This window comes from Typopeltis vanoorti, chromosome 24, assembly GCF_054136105.1.
Source record: "Typopeltis vanoorti isolate ZY-2024b chromosome 24, IOZ_Tvanoo_1.0, whole genome shotgun sequence".
In the NCBI taxonomy this organism is placed as follows: domain Eukaryota; kingdom Metazoa; phylum Arthropoda; class Arachnida; order Uropygi; family Thelyphonidae; genus Typopeltis; species Typopeltis vanoorti.
This window is the reverse complement of record NC_143572.1, coordinates 86,195,957-86,217,491: the sequence shown is the minus strand read 5'-3', so window position 1 is coordinate 86,217,491 and position 21,535 is coordinate 86,195,957. Positions and strand designations below refer to the sequence as shown.

Below are 21,535 nucleotides of genomic sequence, written 5' to 3'. Positions count from 1 at the left end.
ACACTCCAGCTGCCGCTTCGCCCTATGTATCACTCCACGCAACCGTGCGATCTCACTCATTGCAACTAACTCTTCATTTTTTTTTATCCGTTAAACCATTCTCTCACTCTGTATTTTTACTTTCACTCTCACTTTCAACACCGCTCTCAAAGCTATCTGGTACTACATCACAAATTCCTATCATATCACTATTCTCTATCACATTTTGACTTTCAACAACAACATCAATCTCGCGACCTGAGACACACTTCAAATCTTTACTTTCCTTACACTTTTGGCACACATTCCCTCCACTATCATTATTGAACCAAGCTCCAACCGCTCTCCGCAAAGCGTACATCCTGCATACGTTACACTGAACAAACTTCCTTATGTTAACATTTTTGAACAAAGACAGCGATTTGGATGGCATTGTTTTTTTCTCATCGGTGCCATGTGCTACGCTATCTATCGTATCTTATCAAAATATTAATTTAAATAATGCAGAAAAACACCAAAGATCACACAAACACACTAATTTACCAAAAGTAAACAAAAAGTAAAAATTTTAAAAAAAGTAAAAGGAAAAAAAAATTTTTTTTTCCCTACACATGAAAGGCAGAAGAGCCTATAGCAAACAAATGGCATGTGTGTTCGGGGTGAGGAGAACAATAATCTATTGATATTTTTCTTGAACTGTTGAAGATTCTAGTTCTTTGGAAATACTTCATGGGGAGGAGGAGGGGAGAACATTCCAACAGAATGAAGGTGGAAGGAATGAAAAATGGCTGGGAGTAGCAGGATATGTGAGTGAATCTGGCTTAAAAATATCATTAATCACAGGGCCGCTGACAGGTGGTGACATCTGAGACTTTTGTCATGGGCCCAACTGTCAGGCCCCGATGTGTCACTGTTGGATTCTGAATATATAGAGATTGGAGTAATTATTATTTGCTTCAGAATCCAACATGATCTTCCATCACAAAGGTTAGACTTGTAAATATTATTTAATGTAAACAACTTATTTTACAATTTAATATTCATATAACTACTTTAATTTTGTCTAATATTTAATTATTTAACCAAAGATATATGTATCAATAATGAAAAGACCGTATTAAATATTATTAAGCTATTTTAATTATTACTATGTTAATATTATAAGAACTTGTATTTGATAATTTAACTGCGCATTAATTGAAATGTAAATATTCTCTATTTATTCCTGTTGGTAGAAGTTTAACGTTATGCAATAGCTCAATTTTATTATGTTTTGTTTTGTTGTCATGGAGACGCATGTAAGTAAGCGAGTGCGAGTTTTGAAACACCACATGAGGAGAAGGTTTATTGAAAAGAGTTTTAGAAAGAAATCACAAGAATAATTTAGGCGGGAAGAATGGATATAAAAAGGGAAGAACGCTGAAAATATCGAGAGATTAGATTAATTAAGAGAGAGAAAAAGGAGAGGATTGGCATTAGGTTGGAATCGGAGCATTCGGGAATCACAGTGCGATAATAGCGAGTCGGCAAGTCACTCAAGCAGCTAATAAAGTCTACTAGTCGAGAGGCGGTTAGCTAATAAATTGTAGAATAACAATTATAGCTACGGAAGACAACTGAGTGACTACTAAATAGACTAGCGATATTTGAGTTGAGATTCAATTTCAGGGCCGACCTTTCAAGGACATACAGAACCTTGAAGCAAAGCACAGAGTTATGAGCGAATAGTAGAGGCTGTAAAGTTGAAGTTTACCGGTAGCTGTGTTTAGAATTGTAGTGTCTAAAGAATTAATTGAATGCTGGAAGAGTGAACAACTGTGCATATAAAACCTCAAGTTAAGGAATTATTGTGTGTTGCCTTATTTCATGAGTGATCAGTAGTACTTTATGCAACAACGTTTGTTTATGTGTATTGTGACCGATGATTAATTCAGTTATTGCTTAGAAGATTTATTTTAATAAGTGAAGTTTACAGTTAAAAAAAAATGTTTGTGTGTAAGTTGATGAAGAAAGAAGATTATCGGTAAGATTATTCCAACCATTAATATTCCTATACAGAGAAGTGTGTGAGTTTTTTCATCCTAGAATTTCCTTATACTAACAGTAACTATTGTGGAGAATTAGCTGAAGTGTAAATTTAAAAGTGTTTGTTTGTGAAGAGGTGTTACTGCAATTTTATTGTATTTGGAACTTAAGGAACTGTGAGAAAACTGTAATAGAGATAGCAGAATTACCATTGTCTGAGTTTGTATGACTGTATTGTCAGGAAGGCTGAAGTGTTTCTAATAACTTAATTACCGATTTGAACTTAAGTGTAAAATTTGTGATTTTAAAATTAAATGTTTGTTTTTGTTAATCAAAAGTTGTATTTTGCCTGAATCTCTTTTACTGCACCATTCATAAAATATTCGAACCAAAGCGGACGAATTAAGTAAGTCAAATATACTCAGCATATTAATAACATATTAAGGAGAAATAGTTGAGGGTTGATTTTTCTTCAATTCTTGAACTAATTCAGATATAGTGGCGCAGTCAATAAATATAAATTTTCTCTATATTTGTATTAGAAATCAACTAGCAACTATTTTTTTGTTTAAGAACATCGTAGTGACTAACAAGTCGGATCCAAAGTATAGATTGAGACGAAGTAGGATCCAACATCACATAACTGTGTTTATAATGCATGGTTTTAATTCTTAATAATACAATAATGATAATGGCATATTGAGAATGATACTGTGTTTTGTTTTAGACAGACGGCTAAGCTCTTTAGTTCGCCGTGAGTGTCCGGAAGACACTGATTCTCTTGGCACGGATAGCTGTAGTTACAGCAGGTGATGATATCAATAGGCATTCATGCAAGGTTGTTGCAGTTGGCTGCACTAGCTAGTAATTGCATTCACAGTAGTGTTCCCTGCCAGAACGCTTCGTTCTTGTTAGTATTTTGATAGACAAAGGTTTTGTGATTGTTTATAAAGTTAGCAACTGTATGGTGTAGGCTGTGCACGAAAAAATAAAAGTATTCTTATTAATTTGATTTTTTAATTATTAAAATTATATTTTTAATAATAAAAATTTGACCAACAGAAATGTATCATCATAAATCTGGAAATCAAAAACGAAAGGAGAAACTTGTGGTCAGGGCCCCACTTTTTAAGTGGGGCCCGAACCACAGACTTGTCACGGGCCCGAAAATTTCTCTCGGCGGCCCTGATTAATCATGCCAATAATTTTGGTAAATTTTTTTGCCCATGGACGAGCCTTGATGTGTTTATATGTCATGCTTATAAATACATGGATCTGAAGAGCACATTGAAACTGAAATAATGTTTGGATATATTAGATTAACATTGATATAAAACAGACATTATTTGATATATTTCATCCATATAGCCATTTGGACAGCCTCTGTAGCTCACCTGATTGCAGTAGATGCCCTCTGGTTGGGGAAAAAATCCATCAAATCCCATCTATGATGAAAAGAATCTTTTATCAGAGCTTGTAAACTAAAGATTAGTTAGCTTATCTCATTATGAAGATAGTAGTGTTTTCCATCTGGAGACATATCAATACTTGAGGTAGCAATAAGCCATCAAAACTTTGAAATGTGGAAAGGCAGTGCTGAAGTAGATGATATTCGACCAAAAATGCTCAAATATTATTATTATTATTATTCAGGCCTCCATGGAGTCAAAAGACTCATCGTGGGAGGTCCTTCCTAAGAACATAAAGTCTGTCAAGACTCATCGAGGGGAGGTCCCCCCAAAGAAACACAAAGTCTATCATAAACTCCTTAAACTCAATGATCGTTCTCGCTCTCACCACTCCATCAGGCAATGCATTCCACTACTCAACCTCTTGCTCACAGTTTCCTTTTGTAACTTCCAGGGGAGTTCTTTCGCTTGTCATCACTCCTTCCTGCTGTCCAAGCGAAAGAACTCCCCAGTGTCAACCCTGTAAGTACCTCTCAACAGTTTAAAAGTTTCAATCATATCACCTCTTCTTCTTCTATCCACCAAACTCTGCAGTCCATATTCCCTCAGCCAATCTTCATAACTAATGTTGTACAGTCCTGAAACCATCTTTGTTATCCGCCTTTGTACCCTTTCCACAGTTAATTTATCCCCTTCAAATCCTGGGGACCAAATCTGAGAACAATAGTCAGTGTAGTCTGATCAGGGTCTTATATAACAGTATGATAACTCTTATCTCTGCAGGTCAGCATCCTTCTCATTATTGCAGCAATCCTCTGTGTTACCTTCACCACCTCTGCAATATGTCCCCTGAATTTCAGTTTTCTATCAGTCATCAACCCCACATCTCTTGTCTCCCCTTTATAACCTTTTACTGGCTCTTACTTTTACTTCATAAAATAAGTAATAAGATGATCTTCGTGAAGTAGTTGTTGGAAGTTTTTTCATTTGGTTATACTATAAATTAAAGATACCAAGAAATTATATACTTGGTTTAATCCTTTATCCAAGTGTAATCAAACAAAGTTTGCGCCTGAAGTATTTTCAGGACTGGGGAAACTCGTATATACAAGCTGATGACTTCACATCATGCAAAGCACATATCCTTAGTATGTATAATGATATGAATTATGGAAAGGGTCACAACCCAGACCGGTTTTGACCTTTATTGAGGTCTTGTCAGTGGGAGCCAGACCCAGAAAGATAGTAAGGTGTATCACCTTATTATAAAAATATTTTGAATCAGAGATATTTACAGAAATTTTTTTTTTTTACTCTCTGATCCAAAGCAGTTTAAGGATAAGGTGATACACCCTTGGCTACTTTTATATGGAAAATATATGACTTCTGCATTAATATAGCCTTGGTACTTTTCTGAGTCTGGCTACCAGAAAACAGTAAGTAGTGACCCTTCTCATAATGCATTGCAATATGCATGTCCATATGGAAATATGCTTTGCATTATGAGATACAGAGGTAACTGATGTGCAGTCAACAGCCTCTATATACAAATAGCTAGTTATGATGATGATACTCACATGCAAACTCTGTTTGCTTATGCTTAAATAAAGGATTAAACAAGAATATATTTTCTTGGCAAGTATAATTTTACTTCACAACAAAATGAAGAAAACTTTATATAGCTTTAAACATACATACCCTTGTTATCCCCCTCCCTTCAGCTTTTAACATTTACAGTAAAACTCTGCTAAATATATAAATAATAAAGCAACACGTAAATATTTTATTTAGCTTTCTTGCACCCAACACCACACATTTTCAAAATCATTCCATCTACTGACCTGGTTGGCAAGTGGTTAGTATATCCACTCTCCAACTAACAGGCTATGAATTCAAATCCTACTGTGAGCATGGACGTCTGTGAGATGAATTTCATCACCCAGTGCGAGACCACCAAGGCCTGAAGTGCCTTAAAGACTAAACATGAAACTTCAAGAACTTCGGGTCTCTAATAAGTAGGGTGGTGATCTCAGGTATCTGGATTATGTAAATACAAAAAAAATTAAATTAATAAAAACAGGAAAAAAAATCCTTAGCCAACCCACGTTAATAAATTATAGGTTTAGTTTTTCGTAGGTGGGAGTCACAAAAATATTTTCATCCTTGTTCATCACACTATAGGTTTTTTTTTTTCCTTTTTTCTGTTATTTCTTCTGTTATCAGTAATACTGTAGCTCATTTATCCCACCTACCTTTTTGAATAGGTTAGACTCAATTTCAATTCCTGTTATGTCATCCTCAGTTAACTAACACCAAAAATTTCTAGACAAAGTGAATTTACTAAGATCAAAACCTATTCCCCTTTAAATTCTTATACTGTACTAGTATCTGAATAACAAGTTCAAAAATAAGTTGACCAATTTTAGTCGTTATATGATTTTAACTAACATGTAGAATATAACACCATATAAAAACCTTAAAAAATGTGCTGAAAATAGCTGAACATGGTAATAGTGCTTCTGACAAATATTGCATTCTTATGGCATATTTTGAAACTGTTTGGCAAAGAAAGAAGTAAACAATCATTTCATATAGTTGTACAACTAGCATAAATGCATGGGATGATATTGTTATCTAGTTATATTTGTAATTTTTTTTACTATACATTTGTTTTTATTGCATCAATATTTATTTTGTAATGCATATGCTTACAACTTTATTATTATGTTTTAAATATTAAGCAGTTATCTAGTTGTATATTTCAGTTACCTTTACTGTTATATTATAGAGAGCTACTCTACACTATGCTCTAAAAATATCTTTATCAGGTGGATAATGTTATATACCTAATTCTCCTATTAAGGATTTTTTTGTTTATTTTTAATAATGATCCCATACATGAGAAGTTAAGGGACCTATAGGCATATCAGTATGGTGTGTGTGGGATGCAGATGATGATAAAAAAAAATAAAAATAAAAAATCAATGTACTTTTTTTTTCTGGAAGAATCGCAGGTTATGGTTTGGGGGTTCTTGAGGAAGCTGTTTCAGAGAACAGAGGTAGACGGAATAAAAGAGAATGAAAAGAATCAGGTTCAGTGTGTTTGCAGTTGCACAGTAAAGGGATGCTGGGCAGCCACTGTTCTTATATGAACAGGGCAACAGAAAGTGGAGGAATGTTAATTCTTCCACTTTCTGTTGCAACATGGAAGTTGTAGAATACACATGGTGTTGAAATACTGCACCTGTGAGATAGAAGCTGAAGTGAGTATATAAGAGACGGATCATCTATGAGCTTAACTGCATATTTCTAGATGGCATCAAGGATTTTAAGGAAAGTATTAGATCCACCACAACCACAAACATGTGAGTAGTATTCTAAACATGGATAGATTTGGGATTTGTATATAGTGAAGAGTTGGTTAAATGTAAAGTAGGCTCTTGAATGAAAGAGAATGGCAAGTTTCTTGAATGCTAAGAAGGCTATTGATGTGATGCGTTTATGCCAGGAAAGACTGAAGGTAAATGTTAGTCCAAGCCAAGAGATCTGATATTGTCTACTAATTTGTGTATTACTGTGTAGGTGACCTGGGATTTCTTTTGTGATAAAAAAACAAGACTATGTTTTGGTGACAATGAATGTGACAAGGTTCTTCTCGCTCCACTGAAGAATAGTATTTAGATCAATGTTTAAAGCACTAGTTGTAGATGATCTTATAGCCTGGGATGTCAGAGTACTGCATGGTTTGTCAAATGATGAGTGGAGAGTGTTATCATCTGCAAAGCTGTGAATAGGATTAGTGGATATTGAGTAGGTCATTTATGTACAGGAGAAAGAGAGAAGGTAATAAGACAGTCTTGAGACACTCGAGCATTGGTGGTAAAGTTCGAAGAGAGGAAGATATTTACCATGACTCACAGATAACAACCAGAGAGAGAGCTGGCCACTCAATTACAGAGGATGGCAAGGAGATTGAAGGATGGCAATTTGTTTAGTAGGCCTCGGGGCCACACACGGTCGAAAGCTTTGGAAATGTCAAGGTAGACAGCACAAGTTTCTCCAAACCTTTCCATGGTACGTGTCCAGTGGTGGGTGATGTAAGCAACAAGATTAGCTGTTGATCTTGAATGGTGAAATCCATACTAGTGCTCGCTGATTAATTCGTGGACCTCAAAGTAACACAGAAGTTGGCTATTGATGACTTTCTCCATTATTTTGGAGAGGATAGAAGTGATGCAATTGGTCAGCAGACTTCTATCACCTTTTTTTAGGATAGGATAGATATGAGATGGCTTCTATACTTTGGAAAAAGTACTAGATATGTATAATGAATATTACAGAGATGATGAAGGATGGGTGTTAGCTCTGTTTGAGAACAATTGGGTGAGATGCCATCAAGACCAGAAAATTCTTTAGTATCCATCTTATTTAATGCTTTTCTGATCAGTGCAGATTTGATATACAAGGTACGACAATTTAATTCCTGGAATGGACATGTAGTGTTATCTGTGTGGTCATCTGGTTGGAGTCATGTGAGTAATTGTCTTTGTGCATGTTTTAACTAATGCATGTGTAAACCTCAAGCCAATAGAGCCATTTGCTAGTTGGCTATTGCAAAAACAACAGAGATTTGCTTGTAAACTTTGGTGTAAAAATGTGTGTTCAAAATTTGAAGCAACACGTTAACATCAAATTTTGTGTGAAAATCAGCAAAACTGCTACTGAAACAGAGCTGTAGAAAGCGGCATATAGTGTGGATGCTCTGAAAAAGTCAAGAGTCTTTGAGTGGCATAAGAGATTCAAAGGTGGGTGAGAAGATGTGAACAATGATGATTTGGCTTCCCAGAAGTGGGAAGCCAAAAACAAAGATGACGGATGCAAATGTGAACAGAGTGCGATATCTGGTAGGGTCTGATAGAAGATTAAGTGTGCAATTAATTATCATTATTATTATTAAGAGAGACCTCCAGGGAGTCAGGGACTCATTGAGGTAGGCCACATACTACACACCAGCTATCATACTTATTCTCGAATTCATTCACACTGCTTGCACCTCACAATATCCATTCCAACCACAAACCACCTTATGAGAGAAAAATCTAGCCCTCACCCCCATCTTAGCAGTATTCATTCTCAGCTTCCAAGGATGTTTTCTTGTCCTTTCCCCACACTCAATAAATTGAAAAATTCCATCACTGAAATCCTGAATGACCTTTAGAGAAGTTTGTAAGTTTCAATCATATCACCCCCTCATTCTCCTGTTTGCTAGTGTCTGTAGTGTCAAATTCTCAATTTGTCTTCATAATCAGAATTCCATAATACTGATATCATTTTCATCCCTCTCCTTTGCACTCTCCCTCTCTCTCTCCAATATATCAGAATCACAATGGAAAGCAGGAGACCAGACCTGTGCACAATAGTGAGGTCTTGTCAACACCTTGTAAAGAGGCAAAATTACATCCTTATCTTTACATGTGAAGATATGTTTCAGCATTGCAATCATCTTTTGAGCTGTATTTGCAATTTTTGCTACATGGCTCCTGAACTTCAACTTCCTATCTACTAACACTCAAGATCCCTAGACTCATCAGTTTCTTCTAGCCTAATCCAACCAATAATACGACATTGGATATCTAATCACACCAAAGTGAATGACTTTACATTTACTGACATTGAACTGACATCCATTTTCCCATGCCCCCATTCCAGCCTATTCAAATCATTCTACAAGTGATGCATATCAGCAGCATTCCTGATTACCCTTCCTATCTTTGCAACATCAGCAAATAGGTGTATGTGTCTTGTCAAATCCATCCCAATATTATTAAGTACAGATTGAATAACAATGGACCTAGGACTGTTCCTTGTCGTAACCACTGATTTCCTTAAATCTTGCAGATTCACATCCCCGTATACCACTTTTTGATATCTGTCAGTCAGCCATCCTCTTATCCACACTAATATTCTATAACCCAAACCCATATTCTCCAATTTATGCAATAGTCTACCATGCTGCAGTCTCTCAAAAGCCTTAGCAAAATCCAAAAGTATCATGGTGTATCCATGATACTTTTGGATTTTGGATCCCCATGGTAACTTTGTCATAGAACATTGTTATATTGTTCTATAGGAATATTTCATAGCCATTTAAACTGAGATCATATGGGATTACATTCACATGTAATATATACTCATTAAAGCAAATAACATCAGCTTAATTTGCAAAGGCATTAAGTATGCCATTCTGTGGACATAAGGGTGATGGAATTGTACATGAAGATGAATGAAAGCAGGCTTTCTATAAATAAAATAAACTTTCTGTTTGTCAATGTTATTTTTATTTTTATTTTATTTTTTTATTATTATTATTATTTTTTTTTTTATAAAGGATTTGCAATTTGAAGTGATTACCATTTAGTCTTGAGCAGGATAAAATTGAATTTCATATTGAAAAGAAGAACATGTAATAAAGTTTTAAAGTGAATAAAACTTGAGCTCTCAGATGTGAACTGTAGACTAAAATACACAAAGACTATTGAAGAAAAAATGAAAGAGTTTGATAACAGGAACCAAACCTTGGAAATTCAGTGGCAAGCCCTGAAGAAAACTCTGATTGATTCAGCCAGAGAGGCATGTGGTGAGGTTGTCTGCAAGGATAGCAAAATCAGAACTCTATGGTGGACACAGGAAGTTAAAGAGGCAGTGAAGGATAAGAAGAAAGCATATCAAAAGTTCCTGGCAAATAAGTCAGCTTGTGCTCTTAGAGAATACAGAGACAAATGTAAGAAAACTAAACACTGTGTAAAACTAAACAAAAGTCATGGGAGGACTCTGGCAAGAACATTGAAAATAAATATCAAGAAAGTGGTAAGATATTCTGGAGGTTGTTGAAGAAGCTTAGCAATGGAGGAAAAAGTGTTGTAAAAAGAGTTAGAGATGATAAAGGTGACAAGAAAATGGGAGAAAAAATTATCCTTGATGTATGGAGTAATTACTTCGAAAAATTGCTAAATGAAACAAGCAGTGATAGCACAGTGGTAAAAAACACTCAACAGGCATGCAGTCAGGAATACATATCCATACTTGTAGAAAAAGCCATCAAAGGCCTGAAATGTGGAAAGGCAGCAGGAGTAGATGATATTCGGCCAGAAATGCTGAAGTATGGTGGTATAAAAGTCTGGCTGCATAGTTCAGAAAGCCTGGACAGAGGGACGAATTCCCAATGATTGGAGTAGAGCTCTCATAGTACTCATATATAAAAAAGGGAAATAAAACTGAATGTGAGAATTACAAAGACATTTCATTACTGAGAAGAATAGTGGAAGAAAAGCTTGGTGAAGAACATGATGGATTCAGGCCAAATAGAGGGGCTGTCAGGATCAGATCTTCACTTTACGACAAATAGTTGAGAAAGCATGGGAATATAACAAAGATCTATACTTAAGTTTTGTGAATCTGGAAAAGGCAGATAACAAGGTGCCAAGAGAGAAGCTATTCAATATGCTACAGTTATATGGTGTTAATGGGGCATTATATCAAGCAATACTTAGTCTGTATTTGAGTTGTAAGTCAGCAGTTAGAATTGAAGAAAGTACAGAGAGATGGTTTAATATTAAATCTGGTGTGAGACAAGGATGTACATTATCTATATGGATCACATTATGAAGCAAAGTGGTATTAAACATGATACCAAAATTGGAGATGTTAATATCAGCTCTTTGCTTTATGCAGACGATGTTATATTTCTAAATAAATCCGCTACAAGTCTGCAAGATTCCCTAACTAACTTGAATAACTGTTGTAATAGATATGGTATGAAGGTCAGCAATAAAAAGACACAAACAATGAAAATAGGCAGAATCGTTGAAAATGTCAACTATGTTTTGAACGGAGAACCTGTGGAAGAAGTAAAACATTTCTACTTAGGCACGATTTTTCCTGAAGATGGTAACTTAAATATGGAAATAGACAACAGAATCAACAAAGCTGGTATGGTAGGAAGTCAAGTGAATAAATTCATATGGAATAAAAGAGAAATTAGTTGGAACACTAAATCAGCTGTATACAAGACAGTGTTCAAACCAGTCTTAACTTATGGATCTGAGAGCTGGGTCAGAAGTAAAACACTTGACCAAAGACTAGAGACTGCAGATATGAGAGTCCTGAGAAAGATTAGAAGCGTGAACAGATGGCATCAGCAATATCATATTAAAAAAGAGGATATTAGGAAAGAACTAGACATTGTCGGCATCCAGGAATGCATTAGCAGAGCTAATCTCAGGTGGTATGGTCACTTAAATAGAATGGGTAAGGAAAGATTAGCAAAACAAGTGTTCTCTGCATGGTTGGCAGGAAAACGACCCGGAGGAAGACCAAGATATAGGTGGATTGATACGATACAAAGTGCCTTAGACAATATAAATATAAGATCTGATAATGATGGAGTCTTGGCAAGTAACAGACTGATTTGGAGGAAAATTGTAGATAGGAAGTTAGTAATGATGTAAATTTTTCATGTAGTACTATCATATCCTGTACACCCCTTGATGGTACATGGCAGGAATTTGATAATGATGATGATATGTTTTTAAAGTGAGTCCTGCTCATAAAAAGCTGTGATCTATAGTATTAATACAGTTGGTAAGGGGCCAGATAACCTCGACACTGTCTTCCAGAGGTGAAGTATGAAACTCTTTTCAAGTTATTTCAGATCTACAATAAGCAGGGTTGTATTCTCACACTAAGTAAAGAAATTCATCTCCCACCTAAAGACATTCATAAAACACCAATGCCTATAATTGTATTCACACCTATAACCACCTGATTGGACAGCAATTAAATTAACTATCTGGAAAATAAGGCTAGATAACATAAAGTAATCATTTTCAAGTTCTCAGGTAAATATGCTGTGCTTGATGGATGCTGTTGATCTTCTGAATGAAATATTGAAGGTCATTCTCTGAACCAGAAGAGTCAGCAAACCATAATGAAAGACCAAAGAAGAGACTGAGAAAATGGTAGTAAAATTGTGTTTAAAATGAAACATATGGAAATTGGGCCATCTCTGGAGAAATAGGGTTGTGCAGGGATACTAAAGATCTGTTAATGTGCAACATAAAGTCTCTCACAGTCAAGTTATCCATCTTCCAGCAGTATAGCCTGTTTCCACAAACAGGGCTCTGGCAAACCTGGTAAGCATTGCCACTGCGAAGGCATAGCTTCCCTAGTTGGAGGAAATGCCATCTTAACCTACAGGTGGTAAATGTCTTTCATCACCCAGTGAAATACCACCACCTTGCTTATTAGAGATCTAAAGTGGCTGCAATCATGATTGATTACTAGAGAAAGTGTTCTGATTTATTTCTGCACTCCCTCAACTCTTCTCACATGCAATGAGAGAGTACCCTCAATAACATGCCAATCATACTGTGTGTGTGTGGGGGGGGAGACTCTGTCCCATTTGAGGGTACAACAGTAAAACGGTTCTGCAGGTCATGACTGGAGGAAAACCAAATACACTGTTTGGGTGGTATGTTAGTTAGCCTGTCATCTATCACTGCATGCGATATTTCCTTTTTATCTCTTCCTCACCACATACAATGGATCACAATCCAAAGAAATGCAACTTTACTGAGGATCATAAAAATTCTACCACAAAAAATATTTTTTAAAAATCATAAAAAAAATTTTAAATCAAACCCCCTCCCCCCCCAAAAAAAGTTTCTGCAGCCACTTAATCAACATCCACAGCCACAGCAACATAAACGATGTGCATCACCACCAGAATTACCATTCTTATCAGAACCCCAACTAGCAACCTCAACACAAATTGTCCATTTCAACTACACAAAGAACTACATATTATGTAGTTTTTTCTGCCACAATTGTCTGGGCAGCAGTTGTCTATTCATCAGAACTGAAATCCCCCACTTTGATCTGCTTTGTCTTTAAATATTCCTACCAAACAACCTGCCCTTTTCATATGCACCATCTCTCTCTCTATTGCTATCCAAACTCTGTTAACCACACTGATCTTTTCAACTATCTCTTTCTAAAACTTGATTTTCTACTTAAGTATAAAGAGCTAATAAGCTTCTTTTCGGCAATGAAAACATTACCAAAATTAAGGGGATATTAAATCCCACATAGTTTTAAAACCGAATAAGAAACTCAAAGATTGGAATCAGAGAGTTTCTTGCCGAATATAGTAAACTATAAAGTATCGGCGACACTAGCATTAGCCAATGCAAGTGATCCTAGTACGTAGTATAATCTCGGGCAACTCGTTAAAAACACATTTCCTAGGAAATGTATGCTGTTATTACATTATGGAAAGAGGTCACTACCCAGACCAGTTTCAGCCTTTTTTGAGGCTTCATCAGTGAGTAGCTTAGACCTAATACCGAAGTGTATAGCGAAAAGAACTTATATACTCTGCGAACGAGTTTTCCAAGTAGGTGCAACCATTAAGTTGCTTAAGTATAAAGAGCTAATAAGCTTCATTTCGGCAATGAAAACATTACTAAAATTAAGGGGATATTAAATCCCACATAGTTTTAAAACCGAATAAGAAACTCAAAGATTGGAATCAGAGAGTTTCTTGCCGAATATAGTAAACTATAAAGTATTGCCCAAGATTGTACTACGTACTAGGATCACTTGCATTGGCTAACGCTAGTGTCGCCGATACTTTATAGTTTACTATATTCGGCAAGAAACTCTCTGATTCCAATCTTTGAGTTTCTTATTCGGTTTTAAAACTATGTGGGATTTAATATCCCCTTAATTTTAGTAATGTTTTCATTGCCGAAATGAAGCTTATTAGCTCTTTATACTTAAGTAACTTAATGGTTGCACCTACTTGGAAAACTCGTTCGCAGAGTATATAAGTTCTTTTTGCTATACACTTCGGTATTAGGTCTAGCTACTCACTGATGAAGCCTCAAAAAAGGCTGAAACCGGTCTGGGTAGTGACCTCCCTCCATAATGTAATAACAGCATACATTTCCTAGGAAATGTGTTTTTACATTATGGAAAATACCTAAGAATAGCGATCTGAACTTTACTCACCTTTGCAACGAGTTGCCCGAGATTGTACTACGTACTAGGATCACTTGCATTGGCTAACGCTAGTGTCACCGATACTTTATAGTTTACTATATTCGGCAAGAAACTCTCTGATTCCAATCTTTGAGTTTCTTATTCGGTTTTAAAACTATGTGGGATTTAATATCCCCTTAATTTTAGTAATGTTTTCATTGCCGAAATGAAGCTTATTAGCTCTTTATACTTAAGCAACTTAATGGTTGCACCTACTTGGAAAACTCGTTCGCAGAGTATATAAGTTCTTTTCGCTATACACTTCGGTATTAGGTCTAGCTACTCACTGATGAAGCCTCAAAAAAGGCTGAAACCGGTCTGGGTAGTGACCTCCCTCCATAATGTAATAACAGCATACATTTCCTAGGAAATGTGTTTTTACATTATGGAAAATACCTAAGAATAGCGATCTGAACTTTACTCACCTTTGCAACGAGTTGCCCGAGATTGTACTACGTACTAGGATCACTTGCACTGGCTAATGCTAGTGTCGCCGATACTTTATAGTTTACTATATTCGGCAAGAAACTCTCTGATTCCAATCTTTGAGTTTCTTATTCGGTTTTAAAACTATGTGGGATTTAATATCCCCTTAATTTTAGTATTGATTTTCTACAGTAGAAATTCACTAATAGTGAAGTTATCCTTCTTGGGAACTTCAATCTCCACAACTCACATTAGCTTCTCTTCTCCAGTTTCACTAATCAAAGCAGGCAGAGAAGCTGAGGTGTTTGCCATTAGCAATGGCCTGTCACAGATTATCAATCTCTGTACCAGAATACCTGACAACCCCATCCCACAATTTGTGTCCTTTTGGCACTATAAGGGCACTAAATGGAATGTCTTCCACCATGATCTGTATACTGCTTCAGTTCTTTTAACTCAAACACCTACTACATCAGTTATTCTGCTCACAGAGAATAATAGAAATCATCCTCACAGGTATGAAGACCTTCATCCCTTATTCCACTGCAAATTAACAGCCAACATCCAAGCTTTGATATTCCAAAAAGTGCACCAATGCAGTAAAAATCTGTGCATACCACAAATGGCTAAAGACCAAAACTTCAGCTGCTCACTCCCCTATATTGCAACTTGCAACAGCTGTAAAAGAATCATCAACAAATCAGACTTTGAAAGGGCCAAATGCTGCAAATCACCTCCTGCCCAAATAGTAGTCATCCTTATGGTCTCTTGCTAAAGCCATTCATTGCAACTTTTGTACATCCAGGTGGTACTGTAGTTCATCATCATGCGTATCAAGGATTTAGGCCTAGCATGGCCTGTTCTGGCCTTAGAAGTCATCGTTGAATCGTTTAAGAGGACGTCCTGGTTTTCTTTTTCCTAATGGCTTGTACTTTAAGGCATGTTTTGGTAATCTTTCTGTTTTCATTCTTTGAACGTGTTCCATCCATTTATGTTTATATTTTTTAATTTTTTCTATTACTGGTTCTTGGTTTAATTCTTTCATAATATCTTCGTTTCTTTTGTGATCAAATAGGGTATACTTTGCAGTTTTTCTCATAAACTTCATTTCTGCTGCTACAAATCTTTGTTTGTCTTTTTGTTTTATTGTCCAGATTTCGCTTCCATACATTAAGACTGGTAAGGCTAATGTATTGTATACTTTTAGTCTGGTTTGTTTTTGAACTAGGTTTGGTTTAAATATAGAGTTAATTACACCTGTTATTTTTAAATATTTTGCAATTTTTACGTTTATATCTTTTTCATTTTCATATGTGATCATACATCCTAGGTAGTTAAATGAATTCACCTATTCTAAGATCTTGTTATCTATTACTATTTTAGTTTTTGCTGGATCTTGTCCTTTAAAGGCCCATAGTTTTTGATTTTTCTGTTGATATTATTATATCATAATCTTTGGATATCTCATTTAGATCTAAAATAGCTTTCTGTAAGTTATCTTCAGAATTTGTAATTATTATTTGGTCGTCAGCAAAGAGGAGAGTGTTTAAGTTAACTGTAGGTGAAAGTTTAATTCCTTGATGTAAATTTTTACTCCATTTTATTATTATTTCATTTAAGTAGATATTAAAAAGAGTTGCTGAGAGGGACATCCCTGTCGGACCCCTTGGTTTATCTCTCTCGTATATGATAGCTCGTGATTTAATCTTATTTGTATTTGATTATTTTCATATATACTTGTGATAGCTTTTAGGATATTATTTGGTATTTGTCTTTCTTTTAATATGTTAAATAATATGTTTCTTTTAACTTCTACTGTAGTTACCTCACCTAAAGATAAGGCCAACAAACAGGAATCACTTTTCCCTACCAACTGTTATAAATTTAGTTTAATCCTTTATCCAAGTGTGAGCAAACAAAGTTTATGCCTGAAAGTATCTTCAGGACTGGGGTAAGGTAGTACAACACTGGGAAACTCGTTGCAAAGGTGGAGCAAGCTAACATCACTCCTATCTCAGTATCTCCCATTATACATATCCACAAGGAGATGCGGATATGTATAATGTTATGCATTAAGGGGAGGGCCGCTACCCAGACTAGTTTTTCGACCTTTATTGAGGTCTCTTCAGTGGGAACCAGGCCCAGAGTTGGAGATACCATACAGAAGCATTAGCAAGGTCATCTCTACCTATAGGCGTTGCCAAAGGGTGTTCCCCTTTTTATTAAATTACTCTGGATTTAGAGAAAGATGTTGAAAGTTTATTTTTCACTTGGTTAAACTATAATAAATTTAGTTTAATCCTTTATCCAAGTGTGAGCAAACAAAGTTTGCACCTGAAAGTATCTTTGGGACTGGGGTAAGGTAGTACAACACTGGGCAACATTAAGTGGCCCTTCCCTTAATGCATAGCATTATACATATCCGCAAGATGTGTTTTGCATTATGGGAGATACTGAGATAGGAGTGATGTTAGCTTGCTCCACCTTTGCAACGAGTTTCCCGGTGTTGTACTACCTTACCCCAGTCCTGAAGATACTTTCAGGTGCAAACTTTGTTTGCTCACACTTGGATAAAGGATTAAACTAAATTTATTATAGTCTAACCAAGTGAAAAATAAACTTTCAACATCTACCAACTGTTGCACTGATGACCTATTCAAAATTCCCTCCACTCCACCAAGATATGCTTATCACCTACAGTCTTCTGCCAGAAAGAGATCTGAAGAATCAATAATAACCTTAACACAAACAAGGAGGCAACTGATCCTAAAGGTATCCCACCTATTGTTAAAAAATTTTGCTCCAGAATGAACATTTGTTCTGTATTGCCTCTTCAATCTATTCTATTTAACTGCCATCTATCCTACAACATGGAAACAGGCCTATATCCAGCCTATTCCAAAGAAGGTCATAAAAATCATACAATTGCTCTCATTTCGGTTCTCTGTAAAATTATGGAAAAGGTCATCAACAACCAACTCTTGAAACATCTAGAGACCTACCTACTCACTAACTAGCAGTATGGATTCTGCCACTTGCAATCTACAGCTGATCTTCTAGCTTTCACCAACTATATCTGAACTCAAACAATGGAAAAATTTGGAGGAACTCACATGGTTGCTCTCGACATTACTAAGGCATTTGATTGGGTTTGGCACAAGGGTCTACTTAGCAAATGACCATCCTATGGGATGTCTTCCACACTGCAACTGGATCACCAATTTTCTCACTGTTTGCACACTACATGTCATGGGGGATTGTATTCTCTATTCAGATTTCGCCACCAATGCAGGAGTACCCAAGGTTCTATTCTTTCACCCCCTCTCTTCCTCTTGTATATAAATGACCTACTCTCATAGACTAACAATCCTATCCATAGCTTTGCTGATGACAGTATACTCCATTCCTCCTTTTCATTTGACAAACCTTGTAGTGCTCAAGTATTAGAATTCTCAAGTTGCACCATGATAAATGGCCTGAACTCCAATCTCCTAGCTATATCCCAATGGGACCAAGACAATATTGAAGTCTACAAGACAACCTTGTAGACTTTAATGCCACTAAAACTCAGTCTTGTCAGATCCCTCAAACGAAAGAGCTTGCATCCCACCTTACCTTCAAATGATACCCAGATATCCAAATATGATCATATTTCCCTTCTTGGACTGACCTACACTTCTGATCTTTCCTGGCATAAACACATTTCATTTCTAGCTTCAGAAGCTGCTAAAAAACTTGATGTACTTTTTCACAGAAGATACTACTTCACAGCTGCTAACTCTATACAAATTCCAAATCTGCCCAACCATATAATATTGTTCCCATATTTTGGGTGATGTGCCAAAATCCTCTCTAAGACTGCTCGATTCTATCAAGAAAAGGGCAACTGGATTGTCCTATTCTATCAAGAAAAGGACAATCCAGTTAATTAATGATCCCTCTCTCTCACAGATGTTCAGTTTCTGTCTTGTACCTCTTATACAGATACTTTCATGGACAATGCTCTGATGAATTGGCCATCTACTTCCTTCCAAAATCATTACACCAAGAGCCACTTCTAACTATTACTAACTGAACCAACTTCACCGCCTCCTCTTTCATTCCATCTACTTCTTCTCTCATAATAAGGTGCAAGATCTTTTGGCAATTCGTATATGAAAATATGACTTCTGCATTTCTTCAACCTTAGTATCGCCTCTGGGTCTGGCTCCCACTGAAGAGACCTTAATCAAAGTCGAAACCAATCTGGGTAGTGACCCTTCTCATAATGCACAGCATTATACATGTCCACAAGGAGATGTGCTTTGCATTATGGGATACTAAGGCAAGTGATGTGAAGTCTTAGCTAACTTCTGCTCTTTTGAACAGTCACCCATCCCCATTCTGTCTTCCCTAAAGAATACAACTTCAACTGTTCAAAAAAAAAAAAAAAAAAAGTGAGCAGATTCCTCCATTCTTCTTATCCTCTTGCCCACACACAGCATTAATTTGCTTATAGGTTTTGTGATCTTTCATGTGTGGTATAATATAAAAAATAAATAAATACATAAAATATCCCAATTTCATAACAAATTCTGTAAGTATACTAATATCATTGGAAAATTTTTTGTTCAACACTTGAATAGTGTCCAGTCAAGGTATATTAGTAAACAATGATGTAACATCAACGTTTATCATTGTCATTCTGAGTTAATTTGGTTTTTATATATCATCCCTAGACATGAGAGGTCTCAAGACATATAACAGGTAAGGGCTAGTGATTAGAAAGAAGAAAGTAATCTGTTAACATGCTTCTTAAAGTACCAAATGACAGAGGGAAAATGACCAGCAGCTGGTCAGGGTTCATACATGAGTAGAAGATACTGGAGGCATGGTGGTGGGCTTTTCAGTGAAGCAGCATCTATGGAAATACTTAAAGAAAAGACAATTGATACAATCAATGCATTCTGAAAGAGATTTTTGATGTGTCATCAAAAACACAGATCAGAGCAAATGCTTGGATCAGGAAAGCAGAAGCAATAATCACACCATGAGACAGAGATACAAAAATCCCAAAGGTTATCCTAAATGGCACCATTGTAGTGCCATAGCTAATAAGAGGCAAGGAGGATGACAACCTAAACATGGTTGAGGCTAGGGTCAAATTGCCAAGAGGAAAGCTGGTGTCCATAGTGTATTTGGAGGGAAAGCTAATAAAGAAAAGGTCCAGGCTGCTAGAAAAAAGAAAGGGATTATATGAAATTCTGGTAGGTCGGGTAACAGTTTGCATTAGATCCATACTGACAACAAAGCTTTACTTGGTCTGTGAAGTTAGAGAAAGAGAGCAGTCAAAACCTGTGGATGTTGAAATCTCCAAGAAAGATTATCACAATTAGTAGAAGAATAAAAGCAGCAAATGAATGTAACAAAATGAGGTAAAAAAAAAAATCTTGAGCCAAAGGATTTCAGGTCTGACAACCTTTGGCATGGAATATCACAAAAGCACACCTCCCACCCTTTTGCAGAGGATGCATTGCTTACTGTGATCCTGTTTCACTTTTACTTTTTTTTTCAACAATAAAATAAACCTTAGAAAGCAAAGCATAGATGAATAATAAATTATGTATTCACATTTCTAAGACAGCTTATTTTTATTTTAAAAATTAACCAAGCAACAATTACTCTCAAAAATTAGTTTTATTACTAGTAAACTTACTTTCACAAGAAGAGCTTTCTTTTTAGAGTTTTCGGGAATATTCAATTTCAAGAAGCCAAAAAAACGACTAAAAACAAATAAGATATTATTTCTGAGTAAAAAGATAACAGTGAAATATTCTGTAATATGAAAAAATAAAAAATAATATATATATAGCAAAAGATTCTTTCAAGTTTGTATTTGCTATTATGAAGCATAACAGTTTCATTCCATCTAGTCCTGTGCAAAGTATCCACAAGGCATTGTCACTATTATGCTTCATCACAGCAAATACAAACTTGAATGACCCTTTTTAGATTCAGCAGCAGATTTTTTAAAAAAAAAACATAATCTTAATAAATATGGTTCTGTTAAACTTCCCAAGATTTTGGAAACTAATTCTTAGGCCTTCTGCCAAACTGCTAAGGCTAGCCAACAGCACCCATAGCAGGCATCCTCTCATAGGACTTTAGGCTTTAAATAGTCTAATATCTTCTCCTTATTGTTTTGTGTTTGTTATTAACAATTGTAATATTGTATCCCTGAAGATGTCTCTGTAGAGATAAAATATTGGAACAGTTGAACCTGCCGTTTAAATATTTCTCTTTATTATTATTATTACATGACACCTCCAGCACCGTTGTGCTTATTCATTCCATTAAATTTTAGTATGAGTGTAAACATCTGAACCAAAACACATTTATATAACATGTGATTTTTTTCTTTAATCTGCTTCTGCTTATATTAATGCATTTCTTACAAAGTCAATGTAAACTGTTTTCACTTACAGTTGTTCAGAGAAATGAGATTTTAAGTCAGAGCTGAGATTGAAATTTTTATTGATGAAATTAAGATGAAACAAAATGAAGAATATACACCTGCCACTAATCAAAACTTATTACATAATCTGATTAATAATGGT

At 35.7% G+C, this 21,535-nt stretch overlaps 1 protein-coding gene across 1 annotated transcript in view; it reads right to left on the bottom strand.

The window, feature by feature from the left end:
- The window catches only part of Utx (Utx histone demethylase), an 802,237-nt gene that overhangs the window by 718,010 nt on the left and 62,692 nt on the right, over positions 1-21,535 (bottom strand). The window contains exon 2 of the mRNA XM_090413874.1: positions 20,635-20,701. Within this exon, the coding sequence (XP_090270000.1) occupies positions 20,635-20,701 (67 nt within the window). The remainder of the gene's footprint in view (positions 1-20,634; positions 20,702-21,535) is intronic.